General features: G+C 40.8%; 1 protein-coding gene across 3 annotated transcripts in view; it reads right to left on the reverse strand.

Annotated features, from left to right (window-relative positions):
* Positions 1 to 16185, reverse strand: part of SLC1A2 (solute carrier family 1 member 2) — a 73237-nt gene that overhangs the window by 34938 nt on the left and 22114 nt on the right. For 2 of the 3 annotated variants that reach the window (XM_067557554.1, XM_067557553.1), the window contains exons 2-5: positions 7509 to 7648; positions 4855 to 5007; positions 3914 to 4164; positions 287 to 455 (exon numbers count right to left, since the gene is read on the reverse strand). In XM_067557554.1, the coding sequence (XP_067413655.1) occupies positions 287 to 455; positions 3914 to 4164; positions 4855 to 5007; positions 7509 to 7648 (713 nt within the window). The remainder of the gene's footprint in view (positions 1 to 286; positions 456 to 3913; positions 4165 to 4854; positions 5008 to 7508; positions 7649 to 16185) is intronic. The other variant, XM_067557556.1, reaches the window with a different exon arrangement.

Here is a 16185-nt window from a genome sequence, read left to right on the forward strand (position 1 = left end):
CTTGATCATTTCTCAGCTTCATGGATGCCAATTAGTGATAATTGTGGTGGCTGATTCTGTGATGTGGACACATGGTCAGTAGGAACAGGACTGTGACCATCAGATTTATATCACATAGGCCAACCAACAGCCAGCAAGTGGCAGCCACTTTGGTGATATACTGTGTAGGCCAAATTTGGACTCCAGAACCAATCAGACCAACCTAGCTACCCACTGACTGTTCACTGAAAAGCAAGAGCTGGTATGTTATCAATATAAGTTTGGATAGGAAAAAAAGTTTCCCTACCCAAAACATTCATTCCATCCTTAAACTCAAGCCCCTTCTTAATGACCAGCTGGGCTTCTGGTGGTGCGTCAGTCATCGTCTCGTTCATCATAGCAAACACAGATTCAGTGACATTAGGTGGTTTTTCAGTCTCCGGGGGCACCAGCACTTTCTTGGTGACGGTTTGGATCTGAAGGAGTTAAAAGATGGGGTGTGAATGGAATCAGAACTGGACTTAATATAAATGGGGAATCAGAGAATAAAATAATAATAATAATCTTTATTCCCATTCCAAATAACCCCAGGGAGTGCTGTTTTTAAAGGATCAGACCATACAGGCACCAACTCTAACCCCTCTTCCAAAAATAAGTTTGTTTATAATAGTTTCAAGTGTCATTAAGTCCTGGGATCCTATTCCAAAACAGCAGCAAAATGAGAAAGGCAAACACCCTCTTCTTAATTGTTAATACATAACATCTTACATATATCCCCTTTCATCCAGAAGGATCACAAAAACACTTCATGCTTTGTATGCTGTACATAAGGTTCTTCATTCTCTGCCAAAATGCACCCCGTTTGGACTGGGTCATAGCAGCCATTCTGCATTAGCAATGCTACACAATAAGTCCTTTTACCCAGAGGGGCACCTTCAATCTTATCTGCCTTGGTCAGTTTAGTTCAAAAACATGTTTTGATATTTCTAACACATTTCCCATCATGTGATTGGTTCAAGGTTCTTAACTATGAGAGTTCAAATAAAACTGGTATACACAGAGAACTTCCTGGCACAGTAATTAATGAATCTGAGAGCTGGATTGCAGAAGAAATATCTAACCGGACAGATACTTGTTGCTAGCACAATGGATAATCCAAAATGTCCTGCCACTGGTACCTGGAAAAGCATCTGCTATTTCTATAGGCAGAGATGCAGAATCACATTAATGATAGCACTCAGAAAAAAACCTTGGGACACAACAGCTGGACAAGTTACTGTGAAATTAAAGTATTAGGGATACAGGGCCTTTGCTGCACCATATCAAATTACACTTGTACCTGCAGCTTGTCAGGACGGCTCCTGTGGGATATATTGTGGATGATGCCCAGATTCATAGCCTTAACATCTTATTTTACCCCTGTTTAAAAATGTGCCTCTTCTAAATCTAGAAAATAAAAATATGCAAGAAACTCTTCAGCAACCCTAAAGCCAGCCAACATTTGTTTTTCATCTGATTTGATTTTTCTCTTGGGAATTTTATCATCTTGTAACTTTTATGTGAGATAGATGTAATGTCAAAGCTGAGTAGAGCTATAGAAATAAATAGGGGGCGCTGATTCTGAGCACTCACAACTCCCATGGAAGTCAGTGAACGCTGAAGGTCCCCGGCACTTCTCAGGATCAGACCCATAATTACTAGTGATGATGAGCTGACCTCAAAGTTCAGGTTCAGATAAGCATCTTGAAAGTAAAAATGCTTATCTGTACATTACAGTAGTCATTCTAGATCACACATTTAGGTGAGATGGTGTAACACTTTTTAGAGGTATGCTCATAAAATAAGCATGGGTGTACAGAAAAACAATGGGTTTCATTACAGGAAAATGAGGTTTACAAATCAAAATCTTTTTTAACTCAAAAAATCATTCAAGAAGTTCACAAAAGTCTCAAGCTCAGCTAAGTTCAACTCTCCAAACAAGCTGCTTTTTGCATGCAGTCTGAGTCCCTTTACTATCATCTACCTGGCAGTCAGGGAAACTGTATCTCCCCCTAGTGAATCATCACAACTCAATGACGCTGTAATTAGCATTACAAAATCACCCCTAAATACCTGGCTGGAGTGCTGCAAAAAGAATCCTTGCCTTCCAGGTCATCTGGACATGCTGAATAGCCACTGATCTATTCCTGATAACCACAAGAAGGGAAAGCAGCCTTTGACACCACCAAAACTAGGTGAGGAGGGGAAAGGACCCCTACCCCCCCGGTAACCAAGAGGGAAGACAGTTAGAGGTCAGCTCTAGAAGCCAGTATGTGAGGATTTAGGGCTGAATAGCAAAAGGAATCTGGCTTTATGGCAGAAGCTTTGGTGGAGTTTGTTCAGATAAAATATGGGAACACTAAAAAGCTCATTTGGACTCCCATCTGAAGCCCATTGAAGTCACTGGAGTCTGTCCATTAACTTCAGTAGACTTTGGACTGGGCCCATAAGAGGCAATGTTAAAAAACGGTCAGTGCAACAGCTGAGCCATAGGAGGCAAGATGAACTGTGTACATCATTAGCCATTAGTACTATGTCCACTGAACAACAGGGTCCAAGAGAAGTGTTGGCTATTATCAGCTTAATTCTCCCTCGCTTTCTTTCTCACTCATTCCCTGTCCCTACCTATGGATATTCAATCCATTTTCTACAGATCAAGGGCTGAATTCTCTTCCTCTAGAAGCAAAGAGGGAAAAACAGAACCCCACTTATTTTATGAGAACACATCTCAATTTTCAAATGAAGCACTGTGGTGTTTAGCCAGCCGTGGTCTGACCACATGACCTCTATTCCCAAGATGATCTGGGAATATTTTGAACATACTCTTTTTAAACGCCAAGAACTCCGTGTTTTTAGGTGAGAGTGTGGGGAAGAAACAAAGCTCTCTAGATCCTTTTGGCAGCTTAGATCAGCCCCTCTATGTGTTCTCAACTTACTACTCACTCAACCCTCCTACCTGTAGCCACATCTCCAGTTAACATTCTATTTCAAGTAGTACCACTAAGGAGCATCTAAAAACAGGTTTGGCAACAAATCTTGTTTGGTTCAACAAAAATAGGCTGTATGATTGCCAAATAATTTAACTTTAGGAAAAAGAAAGTTACAAGAAAGTTGCTGACAGAGTAACTGGGAAGCATATGTTCTTTGCAAACATTTCTTTTATCTCTTATCAACATTGTGTTAATTTAGTGCTGGTGAAAAGTGATTAGAGGCTGAAGTATTTAACTACAGAATAAGTACAGAATAAGCAACAACAGTGTAAATCTCCTCCCCTACCAGCCACTGCCTCCACAAGATGCCTTAAACCTGACCTGGTAGAGCCCCCTATAGGCAGTTCAGCCATTTGGCTCCATTATCCATGTAGATCTTGGTCTCCAGACAGTGAACTTGCTATAGGTGACAGTGGGTTTTGTAATGTAGACATTTGATCACTGGGAACTGATCTGAAACTACCAATACATTTCAATCAGAGGGCATTGGACAACTCTCAGAACAGTCACTAGCACCGAGGCTCAATTCAAAATAGCAGCTGAGAGGTGAAAGGTTCCATGACCCATCAACCATCCAGCAACCAGCATCTTTCTAGAGCATTAAATACTGTACATAAAGAATGAGGTGATTTAAAAAGATTACTTAATAGTGGACTGAAAAGACTTTTTTTTTTAAAAAAATTGACTCAGAAATAAAAGTGCTCAAGAATTGAAATCAGTCACAAAGTTACTACATAGTAAAAGAAAATAGTTGTAAACTATTTTCTTAATTTACCTGCCCAAAACTATTAGCATCCTCAGTAATTTAATACCTTTCAGTAGGTGAAAGCCAGAACTCTGAACACATATCTTGGAATGTAAAAAGGTTCTTTAAAAAGAACGTTGTGAGGAATAGGAATATTTACCTGCTGGAAGCATGCTTGGACTAGATTTTCAGGGAACAGATTCCGGATGAGATCCAAGAAAGCATCCAAACTGGACACTTCATCATTTTTCTTTCCTTCTCCCAGCTGCTTCTTGAGTTTCGGATTTCCTGGGTGAATGGCTAAAACCAGAATCACCCCTAGCACAGCAGCAATGATAGTAGTGGACATGTAGTAGACCATGGCTCTTGTGCCTAATCGGCCACTAGCTTTAGCATCCAAACCTGACAGTCCTGTGTTTAAAAAATAAGGCAGTGGGACTTGTTATTATAGAATTCATCAAATTGTCACAAACCATCTGGGGACTCTGCCTATGGTTATTTCCATTTTTAGTGACTATCTTGAGATGCTTTTCCTCCCTTAACAATCATTCACAATATAGGTGGTGCCCTGAAGAACCTCCATTTTTTCTCCCAGGTGAACAACTCCTGCTACCTGTGGAAAAATGGCCAACACTGCATTCAAGCAAATCCTTAATTGAGGAGTGTTATTGAGAAACACTTATCATATTCATTAGGGCTAAGCAAACCTTGTAGTGAGAGCATGACATTGTCCTTCTGTCTCTTATTTCCTGGAAGCTATTCATTTCAAGAAAGACAACACAGCTTTGAGCAATCCATGCTTTCCAGACCTGTGCTGCCATTTATGCTAGTCCCATTTTAGGATGTGGGTAAGACAGTACATTAGGAAAATGGTGACATTCAAGAGATTAGCATGTTTGTTTGGAAAAAAATTAACAGCATCAACTATTGAAATCAATGCCGTTACACCAGACATGGACTTGACCCATGAAATATGAATCAGCTATCATTAGTTGCAAAAGACTCACTGCATCACATCATTATTCTTCCCTTCTCACAAAAGATGAACCATGTAGTGTCTTTAGATAGCATTTTAAAGCATTTATTGCTAATAGATCTCACCTGTGATTAAACTGGATATAATTAATGGTAGGATCAACATTTTTAACATCCTCATAAGGATATCTCCTGGGAAGGCTATTAACATGATGATGTCAGGGTCAATTGGAGTTGCCAGGCGAAGAAGACCCCCACACAATGCACCCATGATGACACCTGAAAGGAGAATCAAAAAGAAGGGGTGGGGGAATGAATCATAGAAGTGTAGGACTGGAAGGGACCTCAGTAGGCCATCTAGTCCAGTCCCCTGCACTCAAGGCAGGACTACCTAATAACTAGACCATTCATGACAGGTGTATGTCTAACCTGTTCTTAAAAACCTCCAATGATGGAGATTCCACAACCGCGCTAGACAATTTATTCCAGTGCTTAACTACCCTGACAGTTAGGAAGCTTTTCCTAATGTCCAACCTAAATCTCCCTTGCTGCAATTTAAGCCCATTGCTTCTTGTCCTGTCCTCTGAGGTTAACAAGAACAATTTTTCACCTCCTCCTTGTAAAAACCTTTTATGTACTTGAAAACTCTTATCATGTCCCCACTCAGTCTTCTCTTCTCCAGACTAAACAAACCCCATTTTATCAATCTTTCCTCAAAGGGAAGATGTTTTCTAGGCCTTTAATCATTTTTGGTTGCTCTCCTTTGGACTTTCTCCAATTTGTCCACATCTTTCCTGAAATGAGACGCCCAGAACTGGACACAATACTCCAGTTGGGGCCTTATCAGCACGGAGTACAGTGGAAACTTGAATCTTTAAACACCACACAAAAGAACAATCTTGAAGAAAAATGGTTTCAGAATGATCCTACTACATTCTGTGCAGTGTTCTTTTTCATCTGACAACCCATAGTATTTTGCCAATATTAATTAAGCCTTACAATACCCTGAGAGGAAGGTAAGTGTAATTAGTATAATCACTGTGCAGATGGCTGAACTGAGGCACAGAGAGGTGAAGTGATTTATTCAAAGCTATACAGACAGTCAAGAGAAGAGCCAGGAATAGAACCTATCAGTCCTGAGTACCACTCGCCTGCTTTCACCACTAGACCAGTGCCATTTCAAAACCACAATAGTATTAGTTTGTCTTACCAAGTGTATATTTTGCTTTGAATTCTCTTTTCCTACAGATGAATTGGCAAACAATATCACAGCTCAGGGAGAGACCTGATGGGAAAACTAGCATCACTTTGTGATGAACATACATTTGATATTTTGCTACCAATGCATTTAATAATAACATTGAGTTCTCTGATTGGATCACTATTAGTATCCAGTTCACAGACTCATATCAGACCTATTAGATTACTGTCTGTCAGGACTCTTCCCTACAGCAGAATACAGTACAGTACACCTCTTCATCTATTCCAATCTGAAATAACTAAGGCAATGGGGCTGCCACCATTTCCCATAAGAGACTATTCCGTAATCCCACCCATCTCACTATTAGATAACTTTTTTCAATATTCAGCCTAAACCTTTGATTGCTGAATTTCATCCCACTGTTCTCAGTCACACCACCTTAGATCATCTTAAACAATTCCTTTAATTAGTTATTACTCTTATTTATTTATTCTGTAATAGTGTCTAGTCATGGAGCCCTAGTCATGGATCAGTACCCCATTGTTCTAGGAGGTACGCAAACACGGAATACAAAAGATAGTCCCTGCACCAAATAGCTAACAATCTAAGTACAGTGTTTACATCTTCAAAAAACTTGAGTTTCCCTAGGCACTGTTACTGTATGTTTTCATCTCAGCTCTCTCTGTCTTTCTGATCTCAGGCCCAATGTATCATCTCCATTGTAATAAGATACCTCAATGAGATCTGAATTGTGCTTTGAAACTTCTTGGAATAACTTACGGTTCTTTGGTAATATCAGTTTGGTTCAATGAGAAATAAACTTATTTTTATAATAGTTTGTGATCAATTGACTGATCCATTTCCCTCTTGGGAAAGTGAACCAGGCATCTTTGAGGGACTGCCCAAGCCAAAACTTCTTGTCCATACAAGCTCAGCTATGAGAGAGTTGAAAGTTGTACTGCCTTTGTACTAAAGCTGCAGCTGTTCATTCAAGCCATGGCAAAATAAACTGGGGTCTGTGAATTCACCACATTTGAAAAAAAGGATTGGATCTGGTGCCAGTGAATCACAAAGAGATGTCAGACTGCTAAAACCAGAAAGCACTATTTCAAAATAGGTCACTGAATCCAGTGTCTGTGGCAAGAGAGAGACAGGAGCTAAAGCTTGAGTCCCAGACAGGCTGTGTGGAAGAAAGTGTAGAATTAGAGGTAAAGGATCAGGTAAAGGCTTGTTTTTTTCCTTTTTTACAAGAGACAGAATAAAGAGAAAATCTCAATTTTCTTTAGTGCTGGTGGAAGACATCACTTAAATCCTGTTACATCCACAAAACACATGCAGCATGGACATCAACTCTGCAGGATTCCTCCATGCTATTCCATCAATGTGCCTTTTCCCTGAACTAATGGGACCATACTTATGGGTGAAAAGGGTAAGTTCTGTCTCCCTGGTCCATTCACTCCTTGGCTGCCCACCTGGGATTGCTTACAAGTTTGCCATTGCTGAACACAGGTACAGTCTGTGGTATTAGATGGACAAACAAAAAGAACCATGAGATGTATACAAAACAGGTATACCTTACCAAATACAGTAAGAGACAGGAGCAGGTTTTTTCTAAGCGATTGGCAGAACCGCACGCATACATTCTTGGGCCTTGGCTCCACAGGGCTCAGTTGGCTTTCAAGCATCCGCACTTCAACCTGCTTAGGCATATTGTTGGCACTAGAAGAAAAATGAATACCAGGTAAGTAGCTATAGTACAAGGTGCCAGAAGTGGGAGAAAACAGTTCAACTTTAGATTTACCACTGTCGCACGTGTCTGGTGACTCTGATTCTGATAGCAAGATATGGAATTTCCCATCCCTTGCAGAGTTTGAGTCCCAAAAGGCACAAACAGTTCAGCTGAGATGGTGGTCGGGTATTGTCAAGGATGTTCCATACAAACATGGCCAAATGCCCATCAGCTACAGTGCCGTGGATTCCTCAGAGGGGAAGTGGGGTGAGAGGCCTAAGCTCTGCCTATGGTGCCCTGTGATGTGCAGTGCCCAAGGAGTGGGGATCTGAGTGTGCAGGGCAGAACTAGGTGAATTACCACAAAGAGGAGCATGCTGAGCAGTGATCCTCATACTGGCAGCCAAAAGCTGCAGCATGTGCTCCCTCTTGTATCTTCTGAAGAGGATGTGGAGCCCTGTATACTTGTCTAGGGGGAAGCTGTAGACTAGTTACGCTGCCTCTGTGCTCAGAGAATGAGTAGCAACATCCTGCACAGCTTCCGAACGGATATGCTAGAGAGCATCCATGCAAGAAGAAGTAGAATGTAGCCCTAAAAATATTCAAAGGAAAAAACTAGATCTATATAGAGTAGACAGGATATGCTTACATCGTATGCAAAAGTTGTTGCCGTGAAACAATGAGACAGATTCCCCTTTCTGCTCTGGCCACTTGCACTGCCTGAGTGATGCTACGTGCCTGGCTCCCTGGGGTGACTCACCAGTGGAGACTTTCCCTGGTGGAGTTAGATTTCCCCACTGGTGTAAAGATAGCACAGCCTGCTTCTATACAGCTGCTCCCACCTCCAGCACAGGAAATGTGTCAGGGTGGCAGGTGGAATGCCAAAGTAAGGGATCGTGGCAGAGCAGAGCACTGCCACACCTATGCTCCACTGTGCAAAGTCCTTTTCACTCTCTTAACTAATGCCAGGACAGGTGGCGCCAAATCAGGGAGCTGCAACTGGATCCATTGTGGCCCCCAACTCTTCTGTGCTGAGCACAGTTCAGGCGTGGGGGAGAATTGAGCCCAAAATGCCTTTTATTTCTCCAACATTTTTAAAAGCCATTCATTTATGCATTATTGCCCTCATTCTGCCACCCCTGTTCACAGTGAGTGGGTACCTTACTCACTGAGACATCAATAGACCTACTCAATATAAGGAGGATAGATCATCAGGGTCCATAATGGGTCAAATTCTGCCCTCAGTTTAATTTGTGCCTCTTCCATTGATTTCCATAGGAGTTCCATACATTGGTGTGAGAGCAGAATTTGTATGAGCATTAAATCCCAGGTCACTCTGGGAGGCCAAATATCATTTACAAGGTAGAAATGGGGCCACAGAAACTATCTAAACAAATAACACAGTCTGTTAGTCACCAATCCATATCACTGCAAATGCTACATTTCACAGAGAGAACAGCTGTTCGGTTCCCAAGTAATTGGGGAAAGATTACAAAAACTAAACACTGCATTTGATCTTATCACATGCTACATCTATGTTTTGTTCAGAGATGTGGTGTACCATATGCAGCACGCTGAAAATGCTGGAGCAGTATTTTCTCTCTCTGACCTGTGGATAAAAATCTCACTGCTAACAGCAACGTTAAAAATTCAAATGCTTAGATTATTATCCCTTGTGGCTCTGTTTTACTACATGCTGACTGTCATCCAGCACCACTAAGATCCACTAAGGTCTTGGATATATATCAGGTTGGTTATAGTAATTACTTTCTTTTCGATTTTCCTACCGCTACTCTTCCTACTAGGCATCTTATGATTTTTTGCTTTTAACAGACATTTACAGCTAACAAATTTTAGCAACAATGATTGTTCTGCCTTATAAAAGACATACTGGTTAGCATCTTCAGAGACTATGTATGCTTCAGTCACATTTTTCACTCTCTAAGACCTAAAATATGTAAAGCTTGTCTTCTGAATGCATTGCAAAGACCTCCAGTGAAACACACAACATGAAAGCAGGGCTTGATCTTACTGATTACTGAGAACTCTTCTGAGGTGCTGAGTGCCCTCAAGTTTGCAATAATGTGGGGGATCTTTTCTTTTTGACCTTGCCTAATGTTTTCTGTGAACTTATCTTCAGGGTTTCACAGGAATATATGGTGAGAGAACACGAGGTGTGGGGGTGGATATATGTCTAAAGTGAGTCACACATTCCATTTGGAGGTGCAATTGAAACTAGAAATGGACCCTAATTGCAAAGTTTGGCTCTGAATTTTGTAAGGGTGATTGCACTTGGAGTTTTGGTTCAAGCCCATTTCTAGCTAAAAGTTAGTCATGTTCATGAGTATCTGGAATTTGCAAACACTGGCACACCTTCTTTCTACTAGTTTATCTCAAACGAACAATTCTGGTACACCATCCCCTGAAAGCCAAGAAATTAGTGCAGGAAGGGGAAGTAGTGGCCCTCTTCCTAGTACCGAAAAAAATGAATGCCCCAGCATGGTGGTACAGGATACTATACTGAAATTTTTAGAGACTTGAAACTGAGACAAACTACCTATGGTCAGAAAACACCCACCATAGCATTTTGCAAGACAGTAGAGGTGGTAGGATGAATCTCCTTACTAAATTCCTACTCAGGTGTTTATTATTATCAACAGTACTTAGCACCTACACAGCACTTTTATCTCAAAATGTTTTACAGAGGTAGAAAAGTCATTCTGCCTGCCTGTTTTCTCACCTTAGTTGCACTTGGACAGGGTATTCTTCACTATGCGTTGAAGAATAATATGCAAGTTTACAAACAGAGGCTTGTTGCTGCATTTCTATCTCAGAGGAAACTTTGTTTCAGTGACTGAATAACTGCTTTGTCAAAGCAGAGACAGCAAAGCAATTTGAGATCCATTTAGATCATGCCCTTAATTCAGATGGAAGATGTTATTTTTACCATTAGCATGACAATCTTCTCTTATTGTAATTAATTGGCAAATGTTTCCAGAATAACTAGAATTGAGATGGTCACCCCAAATATTTCCTTTTATGTAATTAAATAATGAACAGTGCATAGAACTATTTGCAAAAAAGGCAAGTATACTTCACAAAAAAATGTGAAAAACATTTTTTTCTCATTTTTTAAGAAAAAAAATGACTCTTTCATTATTTGATAATATTTTTTGTTTTGGTGGAGAGGGGAACCACTTTCCCTCATCTTTCTAAGTAGGAAAAAGAGGGGAGAAAATTAAAAAGTGAGAGAAAGTGGGATTTTTTTTCCCACCAAAAATGAAATCTTTCAAAAAATTATGCCAACTTTTTTGTTTTGACGTTTCATCAAAAAAAGGGGGAAATTTCATGCCAAGTTTCAATTTCATTGAGCTGCTCTAATAGCAAAGAGCACCAGTCTGGAGAGGTACATATTGCCCCACACCAGAGGCTGACCATAAAGGTTCTATCTAGCCTAAAACTATAAGTTTGCTTTGGGTTATTCATTTTTTTAAAAGCTAAAAATTGCTGTATCTTCTGTTAAAAACCTTTTTAAAGGGAGACTTAGTAAACGTCAGAAAAACAGCTTGCAGTCCTATAAATCAAAGAAAAAGCCTACCACAAGACACTGAGAAATCCAACAATTCTGCTATATGTTATTCCAACTTCAGCAGCATGACTTTGTACCTGAGCCTAGCACTGTAAAATAAATGCATTACTTAAAGAGCTGTAAAATCCCTTTTAAAGAAAGGGTATTCACTAACTGATTTTGGGCTAGTGAGCAATGAGCATGCAGTGAGCTCGTATTCAGAAAGAATTATATTTTGCTTTGAATGGGATCATCATGAATTTATGCAACAGTTCGCATTATTTGTATCCTAATGACCTACTTTTTATTAGAGTTTCAATTTTCAACTCTTTGCCAGGAACTTACATTAAGAAGACCATAAACTGCCATGTATCTGATTTTAAAATGCTTTGCTTTCCTGGACACTGCAGCTTTTTGTTATTTGATGGTGTGGTACTGATCATCCTAACAGCAGTATGACCCAGGAAACCTAATATGCAGTAATAGGACCTCTTTAAAAAGCACATGCAAAGGACTATTTGTTCTGTTTGATTTTTAAATGCTACATTTGTTTCCAGCAGTATATAAATGATGAGCACCAGTAATTCACCTGTATATCTATCTTAGGTTTATACTAGTCATCACTCCAGGTTATAAGCACTGAACAGGAAAATTTCAAGTCCATAATGGATTTTTTTATCATAATAATATATTTGTCAAATGAGTGTTAAGATCCAGTATCTGAGAAGGGAGTCCCGCACTAAAGATTTCTTCTGGGAGGGAAAGTGGGGAGTTCTAGCATTTGAGGGCCCTTTTCCAGAGTATCTAAAGAGGCACAGCACTCAAAATCCTGTGAAAAATGTGGTTACAGGGATATACAGTAGAACTGGTCAAAAATTTTCGAACTAAACATTTTCCTATTAGAAAATATTGATCTGTAAAAATCAAAATGCTTCTTGGGAACATACTGATTTTATCAACGTATTTTATGGGAAATGAAACATGTTGATAAGGTTGTAATGTTTGTTTTGACTTTAAAGTTTCTATTTGTATATTATTATATTACATGATATTAAAATTGAAACAATAAAATCAAACAAAATGTTTCGATAAGGTGAAAAAATATTTTGGAATCTTTTAGTTTGTGATAACTTCTGAAATTTTGACTTTTTGTTCCAATGTGGGACAAAACCAAATTTCAAAATCTCATCATTTCCTATAGGGTGAAAATTCTATTTTTTGTCCTGCTATAATATATAAGAAAAGATGGACCCAAACCCTAACCCCAGATTCATATACTTTTAAACTTTGGAAAAGTTAGGATCCAAATGTGAATTTTGCCGCTCAGGCCCTCCTGTTATCTGCAAAGTAGAGTGGGGAGGTGCAGTGGGGAAGGGGGAAAAGGGGTAGTACAAGATGACTGGAGTGCCTACTCTAGGATGAAACACTGCTAATGCTCTCTCTGTGGAATTTGTGAATCAGGGTATGTTTACACTGCAGTTAAACACCCACGGCTGGCCCCTGGCAGCTGCCTTAAGCTCGTGGGACTTGGTCAATAGGGCTATAAAATTGCAGTGTAGACATCCGGCGTTCCAGACCCCAAGCTCCAGCCTAAGCCCAGATGCCTACATTGTAATTTTATAGTGGTCACAGTCCGAGCCCCGGGAGCCCAAGTCAGCTGACATGGGCCAGCTGCAAGTGTTTTATTGCAGTCTAGAGATACCCAGAGTGACTGCATAGAACTTCTTTTAGCAGTGCAGTCATTCGTGTCTGTGAATTATTACCCATATTTAAATAAATCATGTTTCCACTCTCTTGTGTGTCCATTTTGTGCTTCTTACAGACACTGCACTAGCTTTGTTAACTGCTTGGCTGAAACCCATGATCAGCCAAAATTCACTCCTTTTGTAACTTCATTTCAGCCAGTGTATTACAATGTAGATTAATTTGATTAATTATTTTCATCTGTGTCACGAGTGACATACTTCAGCTATGTCTGTCCAGCAACTAGACACGGTGGCTGACCTGAGCCAGCCAACTCAGGCTCGCTGGGCTCAGGCTGCGGGGCTGTTTCATTGCTATGCAGACTTCTGGGCTTGGGCTGGAGCCCAGGGTCTGGGACCCTGCAGGGTGGGAGGGTCCCAGAACTCAGGCTCCTGCTCGAGTCTGGAATTCTACACAACAACGAAACAACCGCACAGCCTGAGCCCCAACGGCCCAGGTCAGCTGACATTGACCAGCTGGGGGGTTTTCTTGGCTGTGTAGACATAGCCTGAGAGGGCCAAACAACTGGCTATGTGACTGGTTTATAAAGGGCTATGTACACTGAAGCTATAGAAACTTTCAAAGAAAGATCATTTTCTGCCAACAATGGATACTTTAACACATTGCCAAGGCTAGGTTTGAGTGATCCAGACACTGGGAAAGATGCAATCATGAGACACAGCATATACCAAGGGCCAAATTCAGCTGAGACGTGTAAAGCAGTGTGAACTGGGCTCTCTTATGCTAATTTAGTCTCTCTAAGTCCTGGTCTACACTGACTGGGAAATTCGGCGGCAGTCGACTGGAGATACGGAAGCTACGGAGAGTGGTTTGCATATGTCCCATGGACTTCCTAACTTCTACTTACCGCAGTGTCTTCACTGTGTAGCGCTTCCATTGGCGCAGCATTACTCTTCTTCCGGGGGTGGATTTATTAAATCGCTTTCCGGATCGATTGAGCAGGTCTCCACTTCCGCTCAATCAAACTGGATAAATCAATCTGATGGTGGCAAATTTGCTGCTGTCAGTGTAGACATAGCCTTAGACTGAGCTAGACACCCTGAGATCCACTCCCCCATATGCAAGGGAGATGCTAGGAGTGCAGCCTCCTTTTTCTATAGGATGCACTTTGTGACTGACCAGTTTTGCTGGCTGGTGTACAGTGGGATGGAGCCCACCCTCTTCGGACTGTCATGTGCTCTGCCCCCAGAGGAGAGGGAAGTGAGCAGTCCCTCTGCTTCTGTGAAGGCAGGAGACTTGATTTTCATGTACACCAAGGATATGTCTACACTGCAATCAGAGATGTGACTGCAGCATGGGTAGACATACCTGAGCTAGCTTTGATCTAGCTATCTTGGATAACAACAGCGGCAAAGCCTTGGCAATATAGGCTGTACAACGCCACCTGGGAATTTGGGTTTGCACTCGAGTGGATAGCCTGTGCTACCGCAGCTTCACTGCTATTGTTTTTGAGCTAGTTAGACCAAAGCTAGCTTCAGTATGTCTACAACCTTTGATAGTAGTGTAGTCACACCCCACAGCCCCTTTGCACAGCTACTGTGACATAAAGGGGTCTGGGCTGGGAATGAGAAGCAGGCTGAGGAAATGAAATGCTGCTTGTCCCTTATGCTGGTCACATAAGTTTGAGACAGGTTCCTTGTTCGAACCCCTGTATTATGCACCTGCATATGAGCAGGCAAAATCTGGCCCTAAATAAGCATTTGCTCTTAGATGATCTCAGTATTTCCAAAATTAGGGCTATTACCTACTGTAAATTTAGGACCATATATAAAGCATTTATGCAGGTAAAGGTGTCTATTTAGCTTAAGTAAATTGCAAATTTAAATGGCAGTTTGTTTTATTTCTGGCTTTCAAGCACTAAAACACTAGTGCAAGAATGGTTTCTCGCTACCTGTCCCTATGGAAGGCTGCTCTTTCCTCTCTTTTTCAATTGACTCTTTCCTTATTGCATTCATATTAATGGGTATAAATCTAAACTAGGGAAAAGCTGCTTTCTCTGAGTCATCTAGCCATTACCAGCCTCCTAAGTTACAGGATAACAAATTGCTTGTTGCTGAGAGTGACAATTACCCAGTACCCCAGTCATAGAGAATGAACTCAAGCGTTCAGTTACTCAAAGGTATTTATGCCCCTAACTCCCAAAGATCTGGGACAACATCTTAGAGAGCTCATATAGATGGCGGTAACCTGGAATGGAGGCACATGGAGACAAGTAAATTACAAGGTAATTGAAACTTATAAACAAAGATTGTGATAAGCCTAGTGAAACTAGATTCTGAGTGCTGGGTAAATTAGCAGGGGCTGTGTTTAATGTAAGGAGCTAGTTCACCTGGGGCAAGTGAGCAATCAAGTATAAAAGTCAACACTGAAGCAGCTGATTGGGGGGTATCAGTCTGATTGACTTTTGGGGGATGGGCAGGTATCTGAGGTCTGTAAGGAAAACAGCTTTTCAGTAGCATGAATTATTGCTTTAGAATAGTGAAGGGTAGAAAGAGCACAAGAGTCAACTGAATTTAGTGAAGGTATTGGTTGTAATGTGTTTGAAGCCTATCGTATAGGTCTTGCCTAAGGGCTTTACTAGAACATTAGTATCTCTGGAAGCTAGCAAAGAGTACAGGGCTTGCTGAATTTTGTAGCAGTTGTCACTTCAACCAGCAGGCTCTCAGGTTTAGATGACAGTTACCAAATTCACTGACTTACAAAGTTGTTCAATGATGTAAGTACTATCCTCCAACCTCAGCCCTTCTTGCTTTTAAAAAAAAAAAAAAAAAAAAAAAGCCTAGGAAGACGTTTTCTTCAACCCCATGCTCCTACTGGCAAAACAAAGCATGTGAAAACAATGAAAATTTCCCAGTCTGTCACCAGCTATCACTGGCTGTGAGGAGTGAAGTTAATATGTGCTTCTGCTCTGGAAAAAAACACTGTAAAAATGGCATTATGGGTTCTGTCTATTAGATCCTAGTGATTCCAGGCCAAATTTGATCATTGACCATCAGTGGAGTTACTGAGGGCTTGACTTGGCTTTGATAATTAATAGTGGTACTAAGGCTCTTTCCCACTTATCCTTTTCTTGGCTCACAAATCCCAACTGGATGATGAAGGATCCAAGAGGCAGAGATATAAGAGTTTGTGGAAGAGTGACTAAGAAAAAAGTGAATCTGCTCTCCGGATGATGAGCGGAGATGGCCAATGTCCA

This window comes from Emydura macquarii, unplaced genomic scaffold (genome assembly GCF_026122565.2).
Source record: "Emydura macquarii macquarii isolate MOO-44397 ecotype Brisbane River unplaced genomic scaffold, CSIRO-AGI_Emac_v2 contig_1876, whole genome shotgun sequence".
NCBI lineage: Eukaryota > Metazoa > Chordata > Testudines > Chelidae > Emydura > Emydura macquarii.